Source organism: Macrotis lagotis, chromosome 5 (assembly GCF_037893015.1).
Source record: "Macrotis lagotis isolate mMagLag1 chromosome 5, bilby.v1.9.chrom.fasta, whole genome shotgun sequence".
Taxonomy (NCBI): domain Eukaryota; kingdom Metazoa; phylum Chordata; class Mammalia; order Peramelemorphia; family Peramelidae; genus Macrotis; species Macrotis lagotis.
Window position 1 is genome coordinate 175,016,099 of NC_133662.1, and position 22,050 is coordinate 175,038,148.

The window sequence follows — 22,050 nt, forward strand, 5'->3', positions numbered from 1 at the left end:
TTTGTTTGGATAACAAACCAGACATCTTTGAAAGATAACTTGGTATTGTAAAACCCTATTCTAAAAACTAAAAACTATTCCATTGCATCTTTCAAGGATAGCAGATTTCCTAAGATACAAGAATAAGGATTGAAATACGGATATTAATATTCTTTTGAATGAATGAATGAATGAAATACTATTTGGAATAGATCTTTTTTTAAAGCAGCATTCCAGAAAAATGTCCACCATTGAGGATTGGGAGAGGGTGGGTTCTTTAGGAGAAAGTAATCTGGCAGTTAGAAACATTAAATGACAAGATGAAAAGAGACACATTATATAATCTAACTTTTTAAAAGTCCTGGTGTTAATGGTAGCTTTTCTATGGTATACATTGATCCAAATTTAATGTGATAAGAAAGAAATTATATCCTTAAGGAAGAAAAATAAAGTATAAAAGATAGCAAAATTACATAATAAAAAATAATAAGATAACATTTTTTTTTCTAAATTGAAGGTAATAGTCTTTCGTCTTTGTCCAAACTCCACAGTTCTTTCTCTGGATACAAATGGTATTCTCCATTGCAGACAGCCCCAAATTGTCCCTGATTGTTGCACTGATGCAGTGAGCAAGTCCATCAAGGTTGATTATCACACCCATGTTGCTGTTAGGGTGTACAATGTTTTTTTGGTTCTGTTCATCTTGCTCAGCAGCAGATCATGCAAATCCTTTCAGTTTTCCCTGAATTTCCATCCCTCATGGTTTCTAATAGAACAATAGTGTTCCATGACATACATATACCTTAATTTGTTAAGCTAAAATTTTGTTCTTAACGTGGTATAAAACATTGCTTTGGGTTCTTTAGAAAGGTATTTTTTTCTCTGTTTTCTTGTGAAATGGAGGCAGAAGGGGCAGCTAGGTGGCATAGTGGATAAAGTACCGGCCTTGGAGTCAGGAGTACCTGGGTTCAAATCCAGTCTCAGACACTTAATTATTACCTAGCCGTGTGGCCTGGGGCAAGCCAGTTAACCCCATTTGCCTTGCAAAAACCTAAAAAACAAATGGAGGCAGAAGATCTCAGAAGAAAATGAGCTAACAGTTATTGAGAATCTATAGGGAACATGGATATTATATTAAAATTTATAGTTTCAATATACTTTGAGTTATTTTGGTGTCTCTTCAAGGAGACTTCTTGGAGTCTCAAGGAAAAAATTAAAACTATAAATGGCACTATAAATAGGTGAACTAGAATAACATTTTAGAGATAATAGAACATATAAACAATCACTCAGTAGGATGCTGTGGTAATGGTAGGAAAAATTTGATGTACTAAATAAATGTTATTTATTAATATGATTATCATTATTATTAATCTGTAAAAGTTTCTTAAAGGAGAAATATTTCAGAGTTATATTTGAAAGAATGCAGAAGGATAAGAAAGGGCCTTTCTATGTTGCAAGGATAAATAGAGTAAAATATGGAGTTCAAGAGAGGAAAATCAACAGATAGGTCTTAGCAGGTACAAATGTAAATATGTATTAGGAACTAAGCATGTTTAGATGGGTTTAGGTAATGTAACATGGTTTTTCCAAGGCCAAGAATAGAAATGTATATATTTGAGTCTTTGGAACCACATGGGAGAGATAAATTAGAAAAATTATCATGAAAAATTTTTTTGTAAAATGTAATTTCAGGGTTTTTTAAATATACATTTATTTATCACATGCATATTTACTATAAACCTTTAATTTCTTTTTTGAATATCAGATTTGTATTATAAAAATGTTTACCTTTATATTTATATTTTCATTAAAATCTTATTCTTATGCCTTGTTATGACATTGTGATTTCTCAAAAGCTGTGCCTTGTAATTCAAGGCTTTAGCAGTTACTGCCAAGCTGGAAAAATCTGTGAGTATAAGTCCACTTGTGTATATCATCTGTGCTTGAACCAATCTAGATGCTTATCACCAAATTGACCCCAGATTGATGAATTTTTCAGGCACAACAACTCCTGAAGACTAGCTTTCTTTCTTTCTTTCTTTTTTGCAAGGCAATGGGGTTAAGTGGCTTGCCCAAGGCCACATGGCTAGGTAATTATTAAGTGTCTGAGGCTGGATTTGAACTCAGGTCCTCCTGACTCTGGGGCCGGTGCTCTATCCACTGCGCCACCTAGCTGACCCGAAGACTATCTTTCTAAGGTTGTGATGAATATCAGTGGAGAAAGTACCTACACCAACCAATCAGTTAATAATTAGACATTTATTAAATTCATACTATGTGCCAGGGAATACATGAAGAGGCAAAAGACAATCCTTGCCACAAATATATATATATAGTAAACTATATATAGAATAAATAGGAAATAATTAACAGAGGGAAGACATCAGAATTAACAGGTGTTGGGGAAGGCTTATTTTAAAAGGTTTTTAATTTTAGTTGGGACTTCAAAGGAAGCCAAGCACGTCAGTAGTTGAAGTTTAGAAGGGAAATGCATTTTAGGCATGAAGGACAGAAAGAGAGAGGGCTTGAAGCCATGGGATGAAATCTTTTTTGTTTGTGAAACGACCAATGTCACTGGATTGAGGAGTATGGGTCAGGGAGGAAGGTATAAATAAGAAGCCTGGGAAGGTGGGAGAAGGCTCAGTTTTGAAGGACTTTGAATGTCAAATAGCATTTTGAGTGGGTCTTTAAGTTAGTAGGAAGCCACTGGAGTTTTGCTTTGTTTTTTTTGGCAAGGCAGTGGTGTTGAGTGACTTGCCCAAGGTCACACAGCTAGATAATTATTAAGTGTCTGAGGTTGGATTTGAACTCAGATGCTCCTGACTCCAGGGCTGGTGTTCTATCCACTGCACCACCTAGCTTCTCCTAAGCCGCTGGAGTTTATTGAGGGATGGTATGGTGATGACATTATTGAACTCGTCATTTTAGGAAAATGGAGTTTGAATAGAAATAGATAGGAGTGGGGAGAGACTTGAGACTTGATTATTAGTTTAGTGCAATACCCCAAACTTGAAGTGAAGAGCACACCTACTAGAAGAGAGAAGATGAGGCAAAGGTGAGATTGACAGGTAGGGGGGTAGTGAGGAGTTCAAGATGACTCTTAGGTTGCAGCCCTGGGGATCTGCAGTAATAGGGTGCATGTAAAGGGACAGTCTATTAGAGGAGATGGCTTGGAAGGGATGAAAAGGTTTGGAAGAAACAGAATATTTTGTTGATAAGGAAAATAAAATAAAGCTTACCTGGTATCAGTGAGAGCCCAGTTAAGATTATTTAACATGCATTTATAATAGATACAATTAGAACAATATGTGACTTTCCCCTTCCTCCTTTTAGCAGCACATGTATAAGAGAAAAGGTAATGAAGGTGTGGAGTGATCCAAGGCTGAGACTTGAGTATGCCCACAAAATTATATATTTGAAATTTGTATTGTCTTAGGCAGTTGTTTAAATTTCTATTACAGAACAAATACCCCAGTTTTATTTGATCAGTCCTCTAGATCAAGTTGAAAAGAAAGTTGCAGTAATCACTATTTGAATTTTTGGCATTACTGATCCTGTTTTACGGTCCCCCCCCTCTATCCCAAGCAATCATGATCTAATGAAAAAGAATAACAAAAAGATTATCAGAACCTCAGCTATGCACTTAGCTTCATGCGGAACATAAGGCAGTTTGTTGTTTTAAATACCAGACAGTGGTCTGATCCAGCAAATTTTTGGAATGTGTTTAGCATGCCATTATTGCAAAATCAGACTCTCCACTTGGAACATTTCCCACAACAATGTTTTAGAATTTCTGAAATTCAATTCCAAAGCCTATTTCTCTGTGTTGTGACAGAGTGGTACCTTTAACTGAAGACATCAGCTTTTTCTAAACAAATCTCTCTCTCTCTCTCTCTCTCTCTCTCTCTCTCTCTCTCTCTCTCTCTCCCTCCCTCCCTCCCTCCCCTCCCTCCCTCCCTCCCTCCCTCCCCCCCTCCCCTCTCCTCCCTCCCCCTCCCTCCCTCCCTCTAAATTGGGTAGTATTTTGGGCATTTGGTGACTGATGCTGTAATCTAGATTGTAAATATCTTTTATTTACAAATATAGAAAAAAGTACTCTGTTGACTAGTCAAAATAAAACAATTTACTTTTAAAAATTGATTAAAGTCAGGAAATTAAGATGCTTAAATGTTCTTTAGCAGAAAATTATTCCAGGACTATTTTATCTCTCTCTCTCTCTCTCTCTCTCTCTCTCTCTCTCTCTCTCTCTCTCTCTCTCTCTCTCGTAGTGGAATACTAATTCCTGTAATTAGTGTACAATTCCCGTGTTTTATGTAATGATATAAGTGTATCATAGAGGATTATTTTAATTGAAATATATGAACAGAATATTTGTGGAAATATATGTGGTATAGATTTTCTTATATCAGAAAAAGCCCATGTATACTTTTTCATTGTCTTGTTATAAAGTATTTATGTGTCAGATATTGTGGGATGCAAAGGGAGTCACTGCCTTTAACAAAAATTGTTAATGAAAGAGACAACAAATAACAGTATACATATATATTTATACACACACATGTATATGTACATATTTATATAATAAACTGAATATGATCTCAGTGAAGACACTGTTAATTAATGGGGACTGGGAAAAGTGGCATTTTAGCTGAGACTTGAAAGAAGCTGAGAGATAAAGAAAAAGAAGACTAAGGACAAAGGGGGATGGCAAAAATAGTAATGGGTCAGATTATGAAAGCCGGAGAGGATTTTTTTTATTTGATCCTGGAGACAATAGAGGACACCAGAATTTATTGAGTAGGGGATTAACAAAGCTATGGGACATCTGGTTTGAGATGTCTAATAGACATTTGGAGATGTGAAATGGGAGATCGTAAGAGCGGTTAGAACTGAATAAATCTGAAAATCATCTACAGAGAGGTAATGCATCCATGAGATAAGAGGAGATCAAGCAAAATACATAGAGGAACAACAGAATCTTGTTGACATCCATAGGTAGGAAGTATAAATTGGATGAAGATCTAGTAACAAGGACTGAGAAGCATAAGTCAAACAGGAGGAGAATAGAGCAATATTATAAAAAATCAAGTCCTGTTCATGGGTAGGCTGATTTAATATAATAAAAATGAGTTATATCATCAGACTACCAAAAATTATTTTATAGAGCTAAGAAAAATCGTAATAAAATTCATCTGGAGGAACAAAAGGTCAAGAATATCAAGAGAATGATTTATGAAAAAAAATGCAAAGGAAGTTGACCTAGCTGGACCAGAACTAAATTTATATTATAAAGCATCAAGTTGGAAGGGAAGCCAAATTGGGGCAAAAATTGTGAAATTCAAAAATTAATTAATTAAAAAAAGAAAAAAATAAAGCATCAGTCATCAAACCTGTTTGGTACTGGCTAAGAAATAAAGTGGTAGGGGCAGCTAGATGGTGCAGTGCATGGAGCACCAGCCCTGGAGTCAGGAAGACCAAGTTCAAATCCAACTTCAGATACATAGCTGTGTGACCTTGGGCAAATCACTTAAAACCCTTTGCCTTGCAAACACCCCCCCTCCCCGAAATTACAACAGCTCTTTCTGTAGTGGCAAAAGAATTGGAAATTGAGAAGATGCCCATTAATTTGGGAATGTCTGAACAAATTGTGGTATATGAATATGATGGAGTATCATTGTTTTGTAAGAAATCATGAATGGGGGGCGGCTAGGTGGTGCAGTGGATAAAGCCCCAGCCCTGGAGTCAGGAGTACCTGGGTTCAAATCCTGTCTCAGACACTTAATATTGACCTAGCTGTGTGGCCTTGGGCAATCCACTTAACCCAATTTGCCTTGGGAAAAAAACCTAATATATATATATATATATATATATATATATATATATATATATATATATATATATATATATATATATATACACATACACATACACACACACACATATATATATATGTATACATATGTATGTATGCAGAAGTGAGAACATTGATTATCATACCATGTTGCCATTAATGTTTACAATTATGATGAACTTAGCTCTCCTCAGCAATACAGTAATCAAAGACAGTTCTAAAGAACTTGTGATAGAAAATGCCACCCATACCCAGGGAGTTTGAATGCAGAGCAAAGTATACTATTTTTCCATTTAAACATTTTTGTTTTATTTGCCCTCTTATGGTTTTATATGTTTTGTTCTGAATCTTCTTTCACAACATGACTAATAAGGAACTGTGTTTAACATAGTCATACATGTAAAAGCTATATCAGATTACTCAGGAGGAAGGGCAGGGGAGGGGCAGGAGAGAGGAAAATATGGAACTCAAAACTTTACAAAAAATGAATGTTGAAAACTCTTTGTATGTAGAAAGATTGACATGGTGAAAAACCATTAAGTTTAGAAATCATTAGTTATATTGGAGATAGCAGGTTCAGTCCTGTTGGATATGATGGATATTTTAAGCACTTACTATATGCAAAGCATTATAATAAGCACTTGGAATTAAAATAAAAAAGTAGAATTGTCCATGCTCTAAAGGTAGGCACTTTATATGGAAATCAAATGGAAAGGTCTCATGCTTCTTAAAGTTCAATGGCAAAGCAAATCATTTCTACAGATGTTTATGCATTTGACATCCTTCTTTGCTTGGAGTAGCCCCTAGATTAGGAAACCTCAAATTGAAGTTTTCCAGAAACTTGCCTATCCTTTCCCTGAGCTAGGACAAAAAAGACAACCAAAGAACTGAAGAAACTGGGCAAGGTTTCCATCACTGAAAGTGATGGTAAAGAAAGAATCCAGTTAGGATCAGGCAGTCCCTGCAGAAGCTACCTCATGTAGGTTAATGAATTTCAGAAGAGACCCGAGTCAGTTTTGAGATCCTATTCTGGCCCAGTGGATTAGAAGTTAAGAATTCAAAATGTGAGTAACGGGATTGATTATAAGGGAAAAAAGCACCAAAGATCTCAGGAACTAAAAACAGAGGAAATATTAATATGTTAGTTTGTAAAAGTACACAGGACAATAGAGATGAATATTAAAGTATCCAAGAAATGGCAGGAACAAGCCTGAAAATTAAGGTATAAGCATTTATTATATGCTGGTCACAGTTCTGAGCACTGGGGATAACAAAGGCCAAAAACCAAAAATCCAAAATAGTCTGATCTCAAGGTAACACACAAAGAACTGTGTTTAAAAAAAAAGATGAAAAAGAGCATAAATTGGGAGATAAGTAATGTTTAAAACTTGCTTTAGGTGAAATTTTAACTGGGACCTGAAGGGAACTGAAAATAGGGATTGAAGATGAGGAGCAAGTGAATTCCAGGTGACGGGCTAATTCTGTGAAAAGATGCAGAATTCAGACATGGAATATCATGCTCTAGTAACAATCAGGCCAATACTCTGAATCATAGCAGGCAGAAGAAGACTGCAGAGGTGGGAAGGAATGAAATTGTGAAAAACTGTTATAACCAATATTTGATCCTGGAGTTGATAGAAACCAATGGAATTCATTAAATAGGGGGTGACATGAGCAAATATGATTGCTGGGTGGAATATAAACCAGAATGAGGATAGTCCAAGGAAACTAATCCAAAATGTATCATTATAATCATGATTTTAGATGAAGGATCTGTGCAAGAGACTAAACTTCACAATTCACTCACATATGCATTATACAGTCATACAGAATGGGAGGGAGAATAAAAGGGGAGAAAGGAGATAAAGAAGGAAATTGTGTGGTCTATTAGTTTTCCTATGTAATTTATGTTTGGGAGTTTATTGAATATTGGATTTTTGAGTCACACAATTTATTTTCCTTTTCTTGACTGTTATTCTGATCTAGTTTTATATCAATATGAATACCTACTGCTTTATAAAAAACTTATTAAAGGCATGATTTTCCTTCATCCCTATTTTTTTTCAATATTGCCCTTGATATTTTAGATATTTTGTTCTTTCAGGAGTTTTATTATTCTGTCAAATTCTGTAAAGTATTCCTTTGATAGCTTGGAGGATATAACATTGTCATTTTTATTATATTGTCAGAGCTGAGACATGAGCATTGATTAGTCTTTTAGCTATTTAATTTGTTCTTTATTTCTTTATAATTGAATATTTCACTTGTTGATCTCATCAGCTCCCATGGATTCAATTATCATCTCTGTGTTGATGATTCTCAAAACTATCTGCCTCTAATATCTCTCCTAACCTCTAAGTCACTCATCTCCAAATGCCTATTACACATCTTAAATACAACATAAAGTCCAATAATGATTAAACCTTTATTGTGTGCCTACTGTGTGTCTAAGCACTGGAAATACAAATATGGAATATATAGTCTCTGTCTTCAGGAAACATTTAATGACAATTTACAAACCAAAGGACAACACACAAAACTGAAAAAACAAAGGGGGCACTGTGAAGAAGTTTAAAAAGTCCAAAATGAGTATAGTCAGGCAAATAAATGAGAAGATTGATGTCTGACCTGTGCCTCCCCTATAAATGGAAGTTGAATCGATTCATGATTCTACCCTCTGAGCAGAGGATACTCATGAGTTTTGAGTAATAAGGTTGATTCAATCCTGTAGGACAATGAGATTTCCCAGTGAAGAGGTTCTTCAGAGTGTGGTGAAGTCAAAATGAATACAGCCTTGGGAATAACAGTTCTTTTAGCTCAGTATCCACAGCAGTCATCTTGGGAAGAAAGACCTAGAAAAGAAATTTCCTCACTGAAGTCCAATGACTTAATATTAGAAATAACTGTCTTGGGATATTTATCCATCTGACTTAAAGCTGAAACTTTCCACCTGTATTTTCTCCATTAGAATTCAACACCCTTGATAGCAGGGACTGTATATTTTTTGATTTGTATCCCAGCCCTTATCACAATGCTTTGTACATGGTAAGTAGTACTTAATAAATGGTTTATTCATTCTTTCATTCAAGGTGATAGGATGATAAATTCTAGGAATTGTTTATTTAATTCATTTTGATGGTACTGAGGTATCCATGGTAAGGAGTATTTTGAAATAAGTCTAGGGGGCAGCTTAGGTGACTCAAAGGATGGATCATTGGCCCTGGAGTCAGGAGGACCTGAGTTCAAGTCTGGTCTCTTAATATTAGCTGTGTGACCTTGGACAAGTCACTTGATCCCATTGCCTAGAAATGTAGATTGGTACATAATTGTGGAGAGTTTTAAATGTGAGCCTAAGGTGTTAGCCTGTAGATCTACTGGATGCTTTTAAAAGGGAAATGACAGGCCAGATTTTGCCTTTAGAAGATTGTCTTGGCATGAAGAGGGAAGAAAGGAAGAAGTAAGACTAGTTACAAGTAGTTTATAGTTGTCCAGGTGAGGTGTTTGAATATAAGGGGAGGGAGCAAAAACCAGAAATGTTGTATATAGAATAAAAATCATTCAGAAATTAATACACTTTGGGTATGGGACATGAGACTTAAGGAAAAATCAGGTTGTCTCCAAATGTGGGAGAATATTAGTATCCTCAAGAGAAATAATGGTGGTGGTGGTGGTGGTGATCTATAGATTGTGTTTAGTTATATAGATTTATATTATTTATATAGATTTAGTTATAGATTGTGTGCAGTTTTTTCTAACATAACGTCTTAAAATTGTTGCTTGGAGGACGTAAGTAGTATGTAATCTAGCTTCCAATCTCATCAGAACAGAAACTCTTCTCTTCCTTTACCAGGGGTGTCTTATTTGCTTAATACGTTCTTTTATTTGCTTTTATTTTCGTGGATCATATCTTCTCTGTAGCTTGTGACACTATCAATATTTGCCCCCTGAATACTTTCCTTTTTAGTACACTATTATTTGCTGGTTTTTCTCCTGCCTGAGTGCTGTCCTTTGCTGCATCTTTTTCAGGTCATGCCAACTAAGTATTCATATCTATGTGTATGATTCTCAAATGTGTTTATCCAGCACTAATTTCTCTCCTATCCTGTAGTCTCATATCATTGACAGCCTATTTTGTTGAATGTCTCAGAAATATCTCAAATTCAATATATCCAAAACAGAACCTGTTTTCTTTCCTCCAAAACTCAGTTTTTCTTCTTCTTTTCTAATTTCCTGTTTCCTTTTAGGGTATCACCATCTTCCTCATCACATAGTTGGGCAACTTTGGTCTCATCAATTCTTTTTTTTTTTTTAGGATTTTGCAAGGCAAATAGGGTTAAGTGGCTTGCCCAAGGCCATGCAGCCAGGTAATTATTAAGTGTCTGAGCCCGGATTTCAACTCAGGTAGTCTTGACTTCAGGGCCGGTGTTTTATCCGCTGCGCCACCTAGCCCCCCGCCCCCCCCCCCCCCCCACGTCTCATCAATTCTTAAGCCACACTCACTCTACATAGCCATCTGTGCTAAGTCCTAACCATTCTACTTCACAGTAGCTATTATGTTTGTTCTCCAGTCTCAAGGATGACCATTAGGGAGATGATATCATTACAAGCTCATAACTTGGATTTGAATGAAGGGGTTCTGTGCTAAGTCACCAACCTCACTTTCTTCTCCAGAGTCATCTGGGTCTAGTGGCCATATGTGATAAGGACTGGATATGGCTGTGCATTCAAGACAGACAGAGTTAAGTGACTTGTCCAAGGTCACACAGCTAATATATGTTAACTATCTGAGACTGGATTTAAACTCATCCTGGCTGATGTCTATACACTCTACCACCTAACTGCCCTTATCTCTACTCATACAACCATTATCTAGTCTTATATAGACCCTTTTTACCTCATGCCTGAGCTACTGCAATAAATTTATGGTGAGTCTCAGTCCCTCAGGTCTCACTCAACTTCAGGCCATCCTCAGCTCTTTAGCCAAGGTGATTTTGCTAAAGTGTAGGCCTGACCATATCATGTAGCTCCCTTTTACTTCTAGGGTCAAATAAAAGAATCTTAATTTGACTTCTAAAGCCCTTCACAGTGTGTCCCCTATTTTATTTTAAACACTTTACTTTCCTCCATGACTCTACAATCAAATTATGTTCCTTGCACTGTGTCCCTGACATTTTGTTTTTTTCAGTTGCTGTTTCTCCTCCTTTCCTTCTGTTTCTTAGTTTTCTTGGAAGATCAATTCAAATCTCAACTTGTAAAAGAGACTTTCCTCATTCTCTGTCACTGATGGTACCTAGTCACTTCCCTTTCATATTCTCTATGTTCGGTATATATTTATTTACATACTGCTTCTCTTAGTAGACTGCGAGCTCTTTGTGGGCAGAGATTCGAGCATCTAGCACATTGGCCAACATACAGTAAATGTTTAATATAAATTCCCATTGTTGGTTTGACACCTGCTGACTAGTTTGTAGCTACCTGAATTATTACTTTGAGGAAAGTCTTAAATAAACTTTTCAGACTCAGTTGAGTTCCAGATGAGTCAAGTTGCTGTCTTTAGGTGAGAAAGTGACTAGGAATATTATCACTTTAGTTCCAGGGTTCTGTCCCTGGGGTCTTTAATTTCTTTTTATAGCTGTATTTCAATTATTTTCCTTTGTAATGCTGTATATTTTATACCTTTAAAAACATTGTCCTCAGAAAGGATCTATAGGCTTTGCCAGATTTCCAAAAGGGTTCTAAGATAGAGAAAAGAGTTGATAAACCCTACATTAGTTGAACAGTTTGAATTATGTAAAGTCGGCAAAGAAAAAAGATGAATAGGGGCACTTTATAGTTAGAAAATATGAGGCAGATACGGACAAAAAGATAATTGCATCACAATTAGAACATATTTACAGAAATCATAGCTATTGATCTGTTATAACCAAATTATATTTGTATCAACTTAAGCCATTTGTTTAAATAAGTTTTCTTTACAGGACCAAGTCAGTCATATATATATATATTTTTTTAGGTTTTTTGCAAGGCAAATGGGGTTAAGTGGCTTGCCCAAGGCCACACAGCTAGGTTATTATTAAGTGTCTGAGACCGGATTTGAACCCAGGTACTCCTGACTCCAAGGCTGGTGCCTTATCCAATACACCAACTAGCCGCCCCAACATAATTCTTTTTTTTTTTAGGTTTTTTTCAAGGCAGTGGGGTTAAGTGGCTTACCCAAGGCCACTCAGCTAGGTAATTATTAAGTGTCTGAGACCAGATTTGAACTCAGGTCCTCCAGTGTTCTATCCACTGCGTCACCTAGCCGCCTAAGTCAGTCATATATTAACTTTGTCTTAGGATGTGTACAGATGTCTACAGATAATTTTCCAGTTCTAATTTTTCTAAAGGAATATCCCACCAACATTCAAATGCTCTCATAATATGCTCTCAAAATATATTCTCCCAAAAATAATTTTTTTAAAAAAAATTTAGTTTCAGTCCTACGTTAGATGCTATATGGACTACATAGGAGATAGTTCTCTAGATGTTCTCTAAAATATGTTCTCTCTCGTTACATCCTAGCTTCCTTCAAATATTAGCTAAAATTCCAGCTTCTTCAAATAGCCTTTAATGTTTGCATTCTGATCATTATTTCCTATTTACCTTGTGTGTGTGTATATATATATATATATATATAATATATATATATATATCATTTAAAATTAGTTGTTACCTTGTTGTCCACCCCATTAATACTGTCAGTTCCTTGACAGCAGGGACTGCCTTTTTTGTCTTTCTTTGTATCTGAATAGTTTAATACCTAGAACATAGTTAGATACAATAAATGAAAAAAATTGAATTAGATAGTCTGCTTTATAATGTTTAATATAATTCCCACTGTGCTGAAAACTTTGTATAACTTTCTGAAATCCTACCTGGCTGTTTGGATTAGCAATTTTTAAGTATTTTTTAAGAGTGGCTATTTAGAAAACAAACTAGAAAGATAACAAAAAACAAAATTGTGATTAATAGAAATAGAGAAAATAAGATGACTAAGGAGAGAAAGTACCACTATTAGAGTTTCATTCATTCATTCTTATATTTGATTTCTTTGATATAGGGATTCCTAGAATTCCTCTACCAATATAGGTCAGAATCCAATTTTTACAGTCTTAGTTTCCTGTGGGTAATGGGACATTTAGTGACTTAGCTAGTCTCCATAACCAGTAATGTGTTAGTTCATTGAACCACAGACTGTTTCATATCATATTTATTTATCATATTTCATTTTTATTTCATATTTATCCCTAGGGCCTAGCACAGAAGTCCATAATAAATACTTGTTGATTGATTGAGAGAAAATTTGAATATAAGTCTCCCCCCCCACTTTATCTAGCTCTTTATTAGGAGTACCTCCGGTGTATCCATGTGTATGGGGGAAGAAAGAGAAGATACATTACATTTCTATACTTTTCCACCACCCCCCCACTATTGTGCTTCTCCAAACAAATCAACTGTTCATAGTGATTGCAAAAGAAATCAATAACATCATTTTAACTAATAAATTTGAAAACAGAAAAAAATGGTTAACTCTAAAGAAAATCTGCAGTACTCAATATGACAGAACACAAAATGGCCATGTATAAGCAGGCTAATCTCAGAAGGAGAAATCAGGCAGACTGCCCAGTAAGAAGACACTGGCAGTAAATGCATGTATCAGTCAATTAACAGGTATTTATGAAGTGCCTGCTATGTTCCTGGCACTGTGGTAGGTGTTTAAAAGTCAAATGTATTAATTTAGAGATAGAAGGGACCTTAGAAAACATTTAGTTCAAAAAAAAAAGAAAGAAAACATTTAGTTCAACCCTCTCATTTTATTGAGACTTAAATTATTTTTAGAATGGTTAAGTGATTTGTCAGATGTCACAGTTATTGAGAGTTAGGATTTATAGCATCTATTGTTTTTCAATTGTAGCATCTCTATCTCTTGAGAAATGGTCATTTTAACCAAATGAAGCAGCTATTTTTCAAGTTTTTAAATAATGTTTTTAATTGGTATCTTCGGTTTCTTAAAACATCATAGTTATCCCCAGTCTCTCCTTTCAAAGAGCTATCCCATAGCATAGTGATTTTTACCTTGGCAAAAACATGAGAACAACTAATACATATATTAAAAAAGTATATCAACTGGGGAATTTTCACCTTTATAAAATGATGTATTAAGGATCTTCTCATTTCTTCACTTGAGTACTGGTTTATCTTTATAATTTTTTTCATTTACTTTGGAGAGGGGGAAAGAATGTAGTTCTTTCTATATACATTTGTTGTAGTCAATGTGTAGACATGTTCTTGTTTCCTTTTACTCTACCAGTTCATATGGTTTTTCAAGCTTCTCTATATTTATCACACATATAATCGCTTACAGAACAGTGATATTCCATTACATTTTTGTTCCACAGTTTGTTTACCCATTCCTCAGTTGATTGACATCTACTTTATTTCAAAATTTCTCAAGAAGTACTGCTGTAAATATTTTGGAGTATATGGGAACTTGCTTCTGATAACTCCTTTGACATATAAATCCAATGATGAAATCTCTGCTTCAAAGGATGTGGATATTTTTATTTTTTAATTCCATAATTCCACATTGCTTTGCAAAGTGGTTATACCATTTCATAGCTCTACCAACAATATGTGAGTGTGCCTATCCTTCAACAACCTCTCTTATCATTGAGCATTGACATTTTTTGTCATTTGCAGGATATGAAAATTTAGGATTGTTTTTATTTTCATTTCTCTTATTAATAGAGATTTGGTGCATTCTTTCATATCATTTGAATACTTTCAATTGCTTATTCACATCCTTTGACTTCATAATTGTAGAAGAGATACTAATATTATATTTCAAATTGTTTTCTAGAACTTGGATACCATACCTTTGTTAGAAAAATTGGAGACAAGATTTTTTTCCTCTCATTCCTAGATAAATCAATGCTGTTTGTGCTGTAGCTTTTCAGTAACTTTATCATTTTTCTTTTTCTTTATTTCTTGTTTGGTTAAGAATATCTCTCTTAACCATAGCTATGAGAGGTATATAAGCTATTTTTCTTAACATTAATTATCATATCAAAAAATTTTAAGGTTGAATATTCATTTAAAATAAAGAATACAGTGCAATATATTGTCTAAGCCTAGTCTTTGCCAGACTGATTTCCAGTTTTTCTAGCAGTTTATAATCAAAGAATGAATTTTCCCCCAGGTAATTGTGTTTTTTTATGTTAATTTAATTTTTAATTTTTTTTTTGCCCCAGCTACATGCAGAAGCAAACCTTAAGTTCCAAATTCTCTCCCTTCCTCCTACCCCACTTCCCACATTGAGAAAGCCAGTTACTTGGTGTAGGTTAAAAATGTGTAGCCAGAAAATGCATTACTACAACAGTCATATTATAAAGTAAACATAAAGTAAACACATAAATAAAGAGAAATTTCAAGAAAAATAAAGTGAGGGGGGGAAAAGTGCTTCAGTCTGTATTTAGACACCATCAACTATTTCTTTGGGATGGATAGCATTCTTTGAAATTGCTCCAATATTTTTTCCTACAGTTGCTATTGCTAACTGTATTTCCCTTCATACTATTCCCCCTCACCCCCATTTATTCTTTTCTCTCTCTCTCCTTTGACCCTGTTCCTCCTCAAAAGTATGCTGTATCTGAGTACCCATTCCCATGATCTTCCTGCTCTTCTATCACCTACACCCCTCTTCTTCCCCCCTGTCTACTTTCTCTCATCCCTTTCCCTTCCTGTTTACCTCTAGGGTAAGATAGATATCTATACTTGATTGTGCTTGATATTTTCTCTCTGAGCCACTTCCAGTGAGAGTTAAGACTCACTCATTTCCCCTTACCTTCTCCCTCTTCCATTCCAATGCAAAAGCTTGCCTCTTTTATGTGAAATATCCTTTCTCCCAGTACATGCCTTTCTCACCCATTACTCTATCTTTATAATATATATTATACATTCAAATTCAGCTCCCTCCTGGATTTTGTCTATATATGCTCCTTCTACTTGCCCTAATAAATGAGAAAGTTCATATGAGTTATCAGTATCTTTTTCCCATGCAAGAATATACATAGTTCAAATCCCTCATGATTTGTCCTTCCTGTCCATCCTCTCTCTCTACTTCACTTGAGTCCTGTACTTGAAGATCAAACTTTCTGTTCAGTTCTGGTTATTTCATCAGGAAAGTCTGAAAAGTCCTTTATTTCCCCTGAAAGAGGATGTTCAGTTTTTCTGGGTAGTTGATTCTTGGTTGCAATCCAAGCTCTTTTGCTTTCTGTAATATCATGTTCCAAGCCCTAAGAGCCCTTAATGTAGATGCTGCTAATCTTGTGTTATCTTGACTGTAGCTCCACAATATTTGAATTGTTTCTTTCTGGCTCCTTGTTTGGAAATTTGACTACAACATTCCTGGCAGTTTTCATTTTGGGATCTCTTTCAGGAGGTGATCAGTGGATTCTCTCAATTTCCACTTTACCCTCTGCTTCTAGGATCTCTGGGCAGTTTTCCTGGATTATTTCTTGAAAAATGAAGACTAGGCTTTCAAGTTAGTCTAATATTTTTTAAATGATCTCTCCTAAATATCTTTGCCAGGTCAGTTATTTTTACAATGAGATTATTCAATTTTTCTTCTAGTTTTCCTTTCTTTTGGTTTTGTTTTATTATTTCTTGATTTCTCACAAAGTCACCTTCATCCTTTATTTCCATTCTACATTTGAAGGGATTTTCTTCAGAGAGCTTTTGTATCTCTTTTTCTATCTGGCCAATCCTACTTTTTATTTAAGGGTCTTTGCAGTGATGTGGGGGAGAGCTTTTGGGAGTTCCTGGCTCCCCCGCCCCAGTAATTGTTAAAGAATAGGAAAGGTAGCCTGGGTTTAATGAAGTACCAATATTTTATTGTTTTTTAAAAATAGGAAAAGGAAGGAATTTGTATGCTGTAATCTTGTAATTTTGTCTCATTCATGGAAACATTGTAAGATTGTAGGATTTCCTTCCACAATTTCTTTTTTTCACACAAATGTATATATTTATGATTTATTATTTGTAAATATGTTACATCTTCCCTACTAAATTAAGTGCTGGATATGCTTTACTTATGTCCTATTTATTTGTGTCTTAAACTCTAATTTTAGGGGCAGCTAGGTGGCACAGTGGATAGAGTATCTGCCCTGGAGTCAGGAGTACCCGAGTTCAAAGCTGGCCTCAGACACTTAACAATTACTTAGCTGTGGGGCCTTGGGAAAGTCACTTAACCCCACTGCCTTAAATTAAAAAAAAAAAAGAAAAAAGAAAAGAAAACCTTAAACTCTAATTGTATCTACTTTTGTCTTTAAGAATATTTTTGAAACCCTTTCAAAAAATGTTAATTGTTACATAGGCTGGCTCTCTGACAAGGAAAGACTGTAAAAAAACCCAAAAATACATTAAATAAAAACTTATTTTTGATTAATTTGAAATTTTTTTGGAGGCAATCAAGGTCAAGTGTTATGCCGAAGGCTACAGCCAGTAAATGTCTGAGGCTGGATTTGAATCTGGGTCCTCCTGACTCCAATCCCAACAAAACATTTTTTCAATACTTTTGTCACCTCCCTGCATTCTTCTGTAGCAGTGGTGGTGGACTGGTCTTACAGGTATGGAACCCTGTGTAGAGTCAGATTATATTTTTAGAATGCATTGAACAGGGGTGGCTGGGTGGAACAATGGATAGAGCACCAGCCCTGGAGTTAGGAGTATCCAAGTTCAAATCTGGCCTCAGACACTTAATAATTACCTAGCTGGTGGCCTTGGGCAAGTCACTTAACTCCATTTGCCTTGTAAAAAAAAACCTAAAAAAAAAGAATGCATTGAACATTTTTGTAGATTTTTTTCTTTTCCTCTTTTGTAAAAAAAGTTGTCATATGGGATGACTCTTTGGAAGAGGCAGTGTCAAAAAGTAGCAATTAAAAAATTAATGCTTTTTAAAGGGTATTTAAAAAAATACTTTAAAAATACTGAGCACCCAAGTTTCTCATGCTCATCTACAAAATTATGTGCCCCATACCAACCATCAAAATAGGAATCAAAGGCTTTTCTCTGCTCGTAGCTATAGAAGCACTTTTCCCAATAGAGAGCCAGTTCCATGCAGACTGCTTCAACCACTTTTTTCATGTTCTGCATCTTTAGCTCCTCCATTTGATCCACTTCTGATTGCAGCTGAGTCCTGTATCTGAAGATCAAACCTTCTGTTCAGCTCTGGCCATTCCAAAAGGAACATTTGAAATTCCCCTGGTTCATTGAAAGTCCATCTTTTTCCCTGGAAGAAGACATTCAGCCTTGCTGGGTAGTTCATTCTTGGCTTCATACTAAGCTCTTTTGCCTTCCGGTATATTGTATTCCAAGCCCTACGAGCTTCCAATGTGGTTGCTGCTAAGTCCTGTGTGATCCTGACTGCAGCTCCAGCACAATTTCTTTAAAAATAATTTTTTTAGTTTTTCCAATTTTTAAGCATCAGCAGAAATAGAAAAAGAAATTCCATTTAAAATAATAACAGACTAGGGGCAGCTAGGTGACCCAGTGGATAGAGCATCAGCTCTGGAGTCAGGAGGACCTGAGTTCAAATTCAAACTCAGACACTTACTAGCTGTGTGACTTTTAACCCCACTGTCTCACAGAACTCAAAATAAATGAATGAACTAACTACAGAATGTATAAAACACATGGGACAGTACCTACCAAGATACACATAACTATATTACTATAACTATAAATGCTATTTACTGAGATACAGAAGAAAATAACTAGAAGAATATTAATTGCCAATAGCTAGACTTAAATCTATAGAATATATCTTTAAAAGAATGGCCAGTGACATGTAAAAGAACTCTCTCTCTAATATATACAACAAAAAAAAATCACAAAAAGCTTGAATAACTTCATTAGGAGCAGGACATAACCATACTCATTTTATTCCTTTTGCTGATGAGCTGTAGTATACCAAGATTTTAGCAAAAAGTTGGAGAGAGGTGTTCTGGATAGTATGATTAGCTGGATTCTGAACTAGAAGAACAGCTGAACCTTAAAAGTAGTCATTGATGGGGGCAGAGCCAAGATGGCAACAGGAGAAGATCCTCTTTTAGGTACTCTCTCTCTGATATTTACAAACGTATAAAATAAGGACTCTAACTGAATTTTCAAGAGACAGAATCCACAGAGGGATCCAGTGAGGCAATTCTCCAGCCCAAGGTAACCTGGAAAAGAGTGGAAAGGCTCTGTACCATGGGGTTGGAGGGGCGGCCCGCCAAAGTGAAGGAACTTCAGCTTCCCAGAGGCAGCCCCAGGGTGCTGAGAGCTGCTGCTCATGGCAGCAGGAGCAGGTTCCTGACCTACACTCCGGGAAGCACTGGGCACGACTTGGGGGGACCTCTGCCAGAGTGAGCACATGAAGCCCAGCCCTCAGGGCATTCAGCGAACAGCATGGCCGTGGCAGCCCAGATCCAGGAACCAGAAGCAGGCGGAGCCGGTAAGCAGGAGTCCCTGGATGTGAATGCTGAGCCTAGGTAGGGGAGTGGAGAGAGACTGCTGAGCTCTGTCCTCTGTCCCTGGAATGGGTCTCTGGGGCTCTGACCACATTCATATCCTGATTGAGTCTAGGCCCCCCATAGAACAATAGGCCCCCCCATCTCAGCCCCATGACAGAGGGGTGCCCTTGTGGTCATTTACAGACCAGGAGGGAAGACAGAGCCTCATACACGGAGAGCCTTGTGGGGGGGGGTGTCCCAATAATACTCAAAAGTTCAGGAAGCACCCCAAAACCAAGCACAGGCTGGAGAAATGAGTAGGCAGAGAAAAAAGAAGAACACCATTGAGAAATACTTTGTCTATGATCCCAAGAAGGATCAAAATACTCAATCTGAAAATGAGGGAAGTACAAGCTCCTGCATCTAAAGTCTCCAAGAAAAACAGAAATTGGGCTCAGGCTATAACAGAGCTCAAAAAAGACTTTGAAAATCAAGAGGGAGATAGAAGAAAAATTGGGAAAAGAAATGAGAGAGATGCAGGAAAAACATGAAAAAAAGTCAGCTGCTTAGAGGAGATCCAAAAAAAAAATGCTGAAGAAAATAACATGTTAAAAACCAGCATAGGTCAAATGGATAAAACAGTTCAAAAAGTTATTGAGGAGAAGAATGCTTTAAAAAGCAGAATTGGCCAGATGGAAAAAAAGAGGTAAGAAAGCTCTCTGAGAAAACAAATCCTTCAGATGTAAAATGGAACTGAGGGAGGCTGCTGATTTTATGAGAAATCAAGACACAATACTTCAAAACCAAAAGAATGAAAAATTAGAAGAAAAATTAGAAGAAATTGTGAAACATCTCATTGAAAAAACAGCTGATATGGAAAATAGATTTAGGAAAGATAAATTAAAAATTATTGGAGTACCTGAAAGTCATGATCAGGAAAAGAGCCTTAACATCATTTTCAAAGAATTACTACAGGAAAATTACTCCAATATCCTAGAAGCAGAGGGCAAAATAGAAATTGAGAAAATCTACTGATCTCCCTGAGACAAGATCCAAAAAAAAAAGTAGTCATTGATGATTTGATATTAGCTTGAAGTCCTTTTGGAGTATCCCACTGAAATTGCGCTTGGCTTTTGTACTTTTTTTTTTTTTTAACATTTTTTCCATATGATTTAAGTAGTCATAGAAAGAAGCTTATCAAATTTGAAGATAAAACATTTCTGGGAGGGATCACCATTACAGTGAAAGATAGTCAATATCCTAAAGTACCTTGAAAGGTTGGCTACAACATGGATTAATTTAATAAGATGAAATTTAATAGGAATAAGTGTACAGTCATAAAACTGAATTTGAGAATCAGCTTCACAAGTACAAGATTGGTAGAGGCATGTGTAGAAAACAGCTTGAGTCAAAACAAAAAATTCCTGCAGTTTTCATGAACTTTTTTACTCTATAAAAGAAAGCTCATATGATCTTCAGTTGTCTTAAGAAAAGTATAGCTTCTAAGAATAAGGAAGTGATAGTCTTGTATTCTGTTTTAGATAGATCTCATTTGGAGAGAGCATCCAAAGCAGAGCAGCCAGGATGTTGAGAATAACCTCTAATTCATGCCATATGAGGATTAGTTGAATTGGGGTATTTATTATATAGGTAGCTGGATATAGACTCTAGGAGGAGTCTATTTTTTTGATCCTGGTAGAGGAATTAGATTTGCTTTGTTTGACCTTAGAGACCAGAAGTAGGAGCAGTGGGTTGAAACTGTTAAAAGGCACTTTGAGACTGGAGGTCAGTTAAAATTTTCTAACAGTTAACTAAATTGGTAGATTCTGCAGTTTTTCTAATTCTTTCAATCAGAGACTAGATAACCACTTGTTGGATGTGATTAACTTTTTTTTTCTTATATTTTTGCAAGGCAAATGGGGTTAAGTGGCTTGCCCAAGGCCCACACAGCTAGGTAATTATTAAGTGTCTGAGACTGGATTTGAACTCAGGTCCTCCTGACTCCAAGGCTGGTGCTTTATCCACTGCGCCACCTAGCCGCTCCTGTGATTAATTTTTGATATGAATGAACTATTCATTTTTGGGAATTATTTTCATCAAATGTTGTTGCAGTTCCTTTCATCTAAAAAATTCTGGGAATCCACAACATCCAGAGATGTCTTCTGTCTAGTTTTTTACAGCCTGCTTAAATGAACTTTTTAAAAAAGTTGATAAACTTCTATCTTAAGATGGAAGAGTTTGCATATGACCCTAAACTCATCAAATTTTGGCTTAGCAGATCCATCAGAGAGAATTATTTTGTGGATCAATTGCCTGCAGTCATAGGATTAGTTTGAAGCCAAACCAGAACCAAAATCTGGGTGTTGCCACTGACAATCAAGTGCTCCTTCTACAAATGCTATGTTCTGGAAGCTTTAGGGCCAAAATTTGGGGAGAAGCTTTTAATAATTAAGAGTGGGCCAAACACATGACAGGATTCTTTGAGAAAGAAAAGATTGTATTCCATTAGATGTGAGATTGATGGAACAGCAATGACTAGTTCAGAAATCAATGAATTTGTTTTTCTCTTATATGGATTGTTATATTTCAATATAATTGGTTTCCTTTCTTTTATGCATTTAAAGACATCCTGAGAAGGGGTTCATAGTTTTCCCCATAGGGGTCCATGAGATAGACACAAAAAGG

General features: G+C 35.9%; 1 protein-coding gene across 6 annotated transcripts in view; it reads left to right on the forward strand.

Moving 5' to 3' along the window:
- Positions 1-22,050, forward strand: part of TULP4 (TUB like protein 4) — a 228,634-nt gene that overhangs the window by 129,064 nt on the left and 77,520 nt on the right. The window contains exon 1 of one of the 6 annotated variants that reach the window (XM_074187937.1): positions 18,067-18,188. The exons of 4 other annotated variants lie outside the window; for them this stretch is intronic. Coding sequence is in view for 1 of the 2 variants with exons in the window: in XM_074187935.1 (XP_074044036.1) it covers positions 19,287-19,367 (81 nt within the window). In the remaining variant the exon portion in view is untranslated. Of the gene's footprint in view, positions 1-18,066; positions 18,189-18,208; positions 19,368-22,050 lie in introns of those variants that run through there. One more of the 6 variants, XM_074187935.1, reaches the window with a different exon arrangement.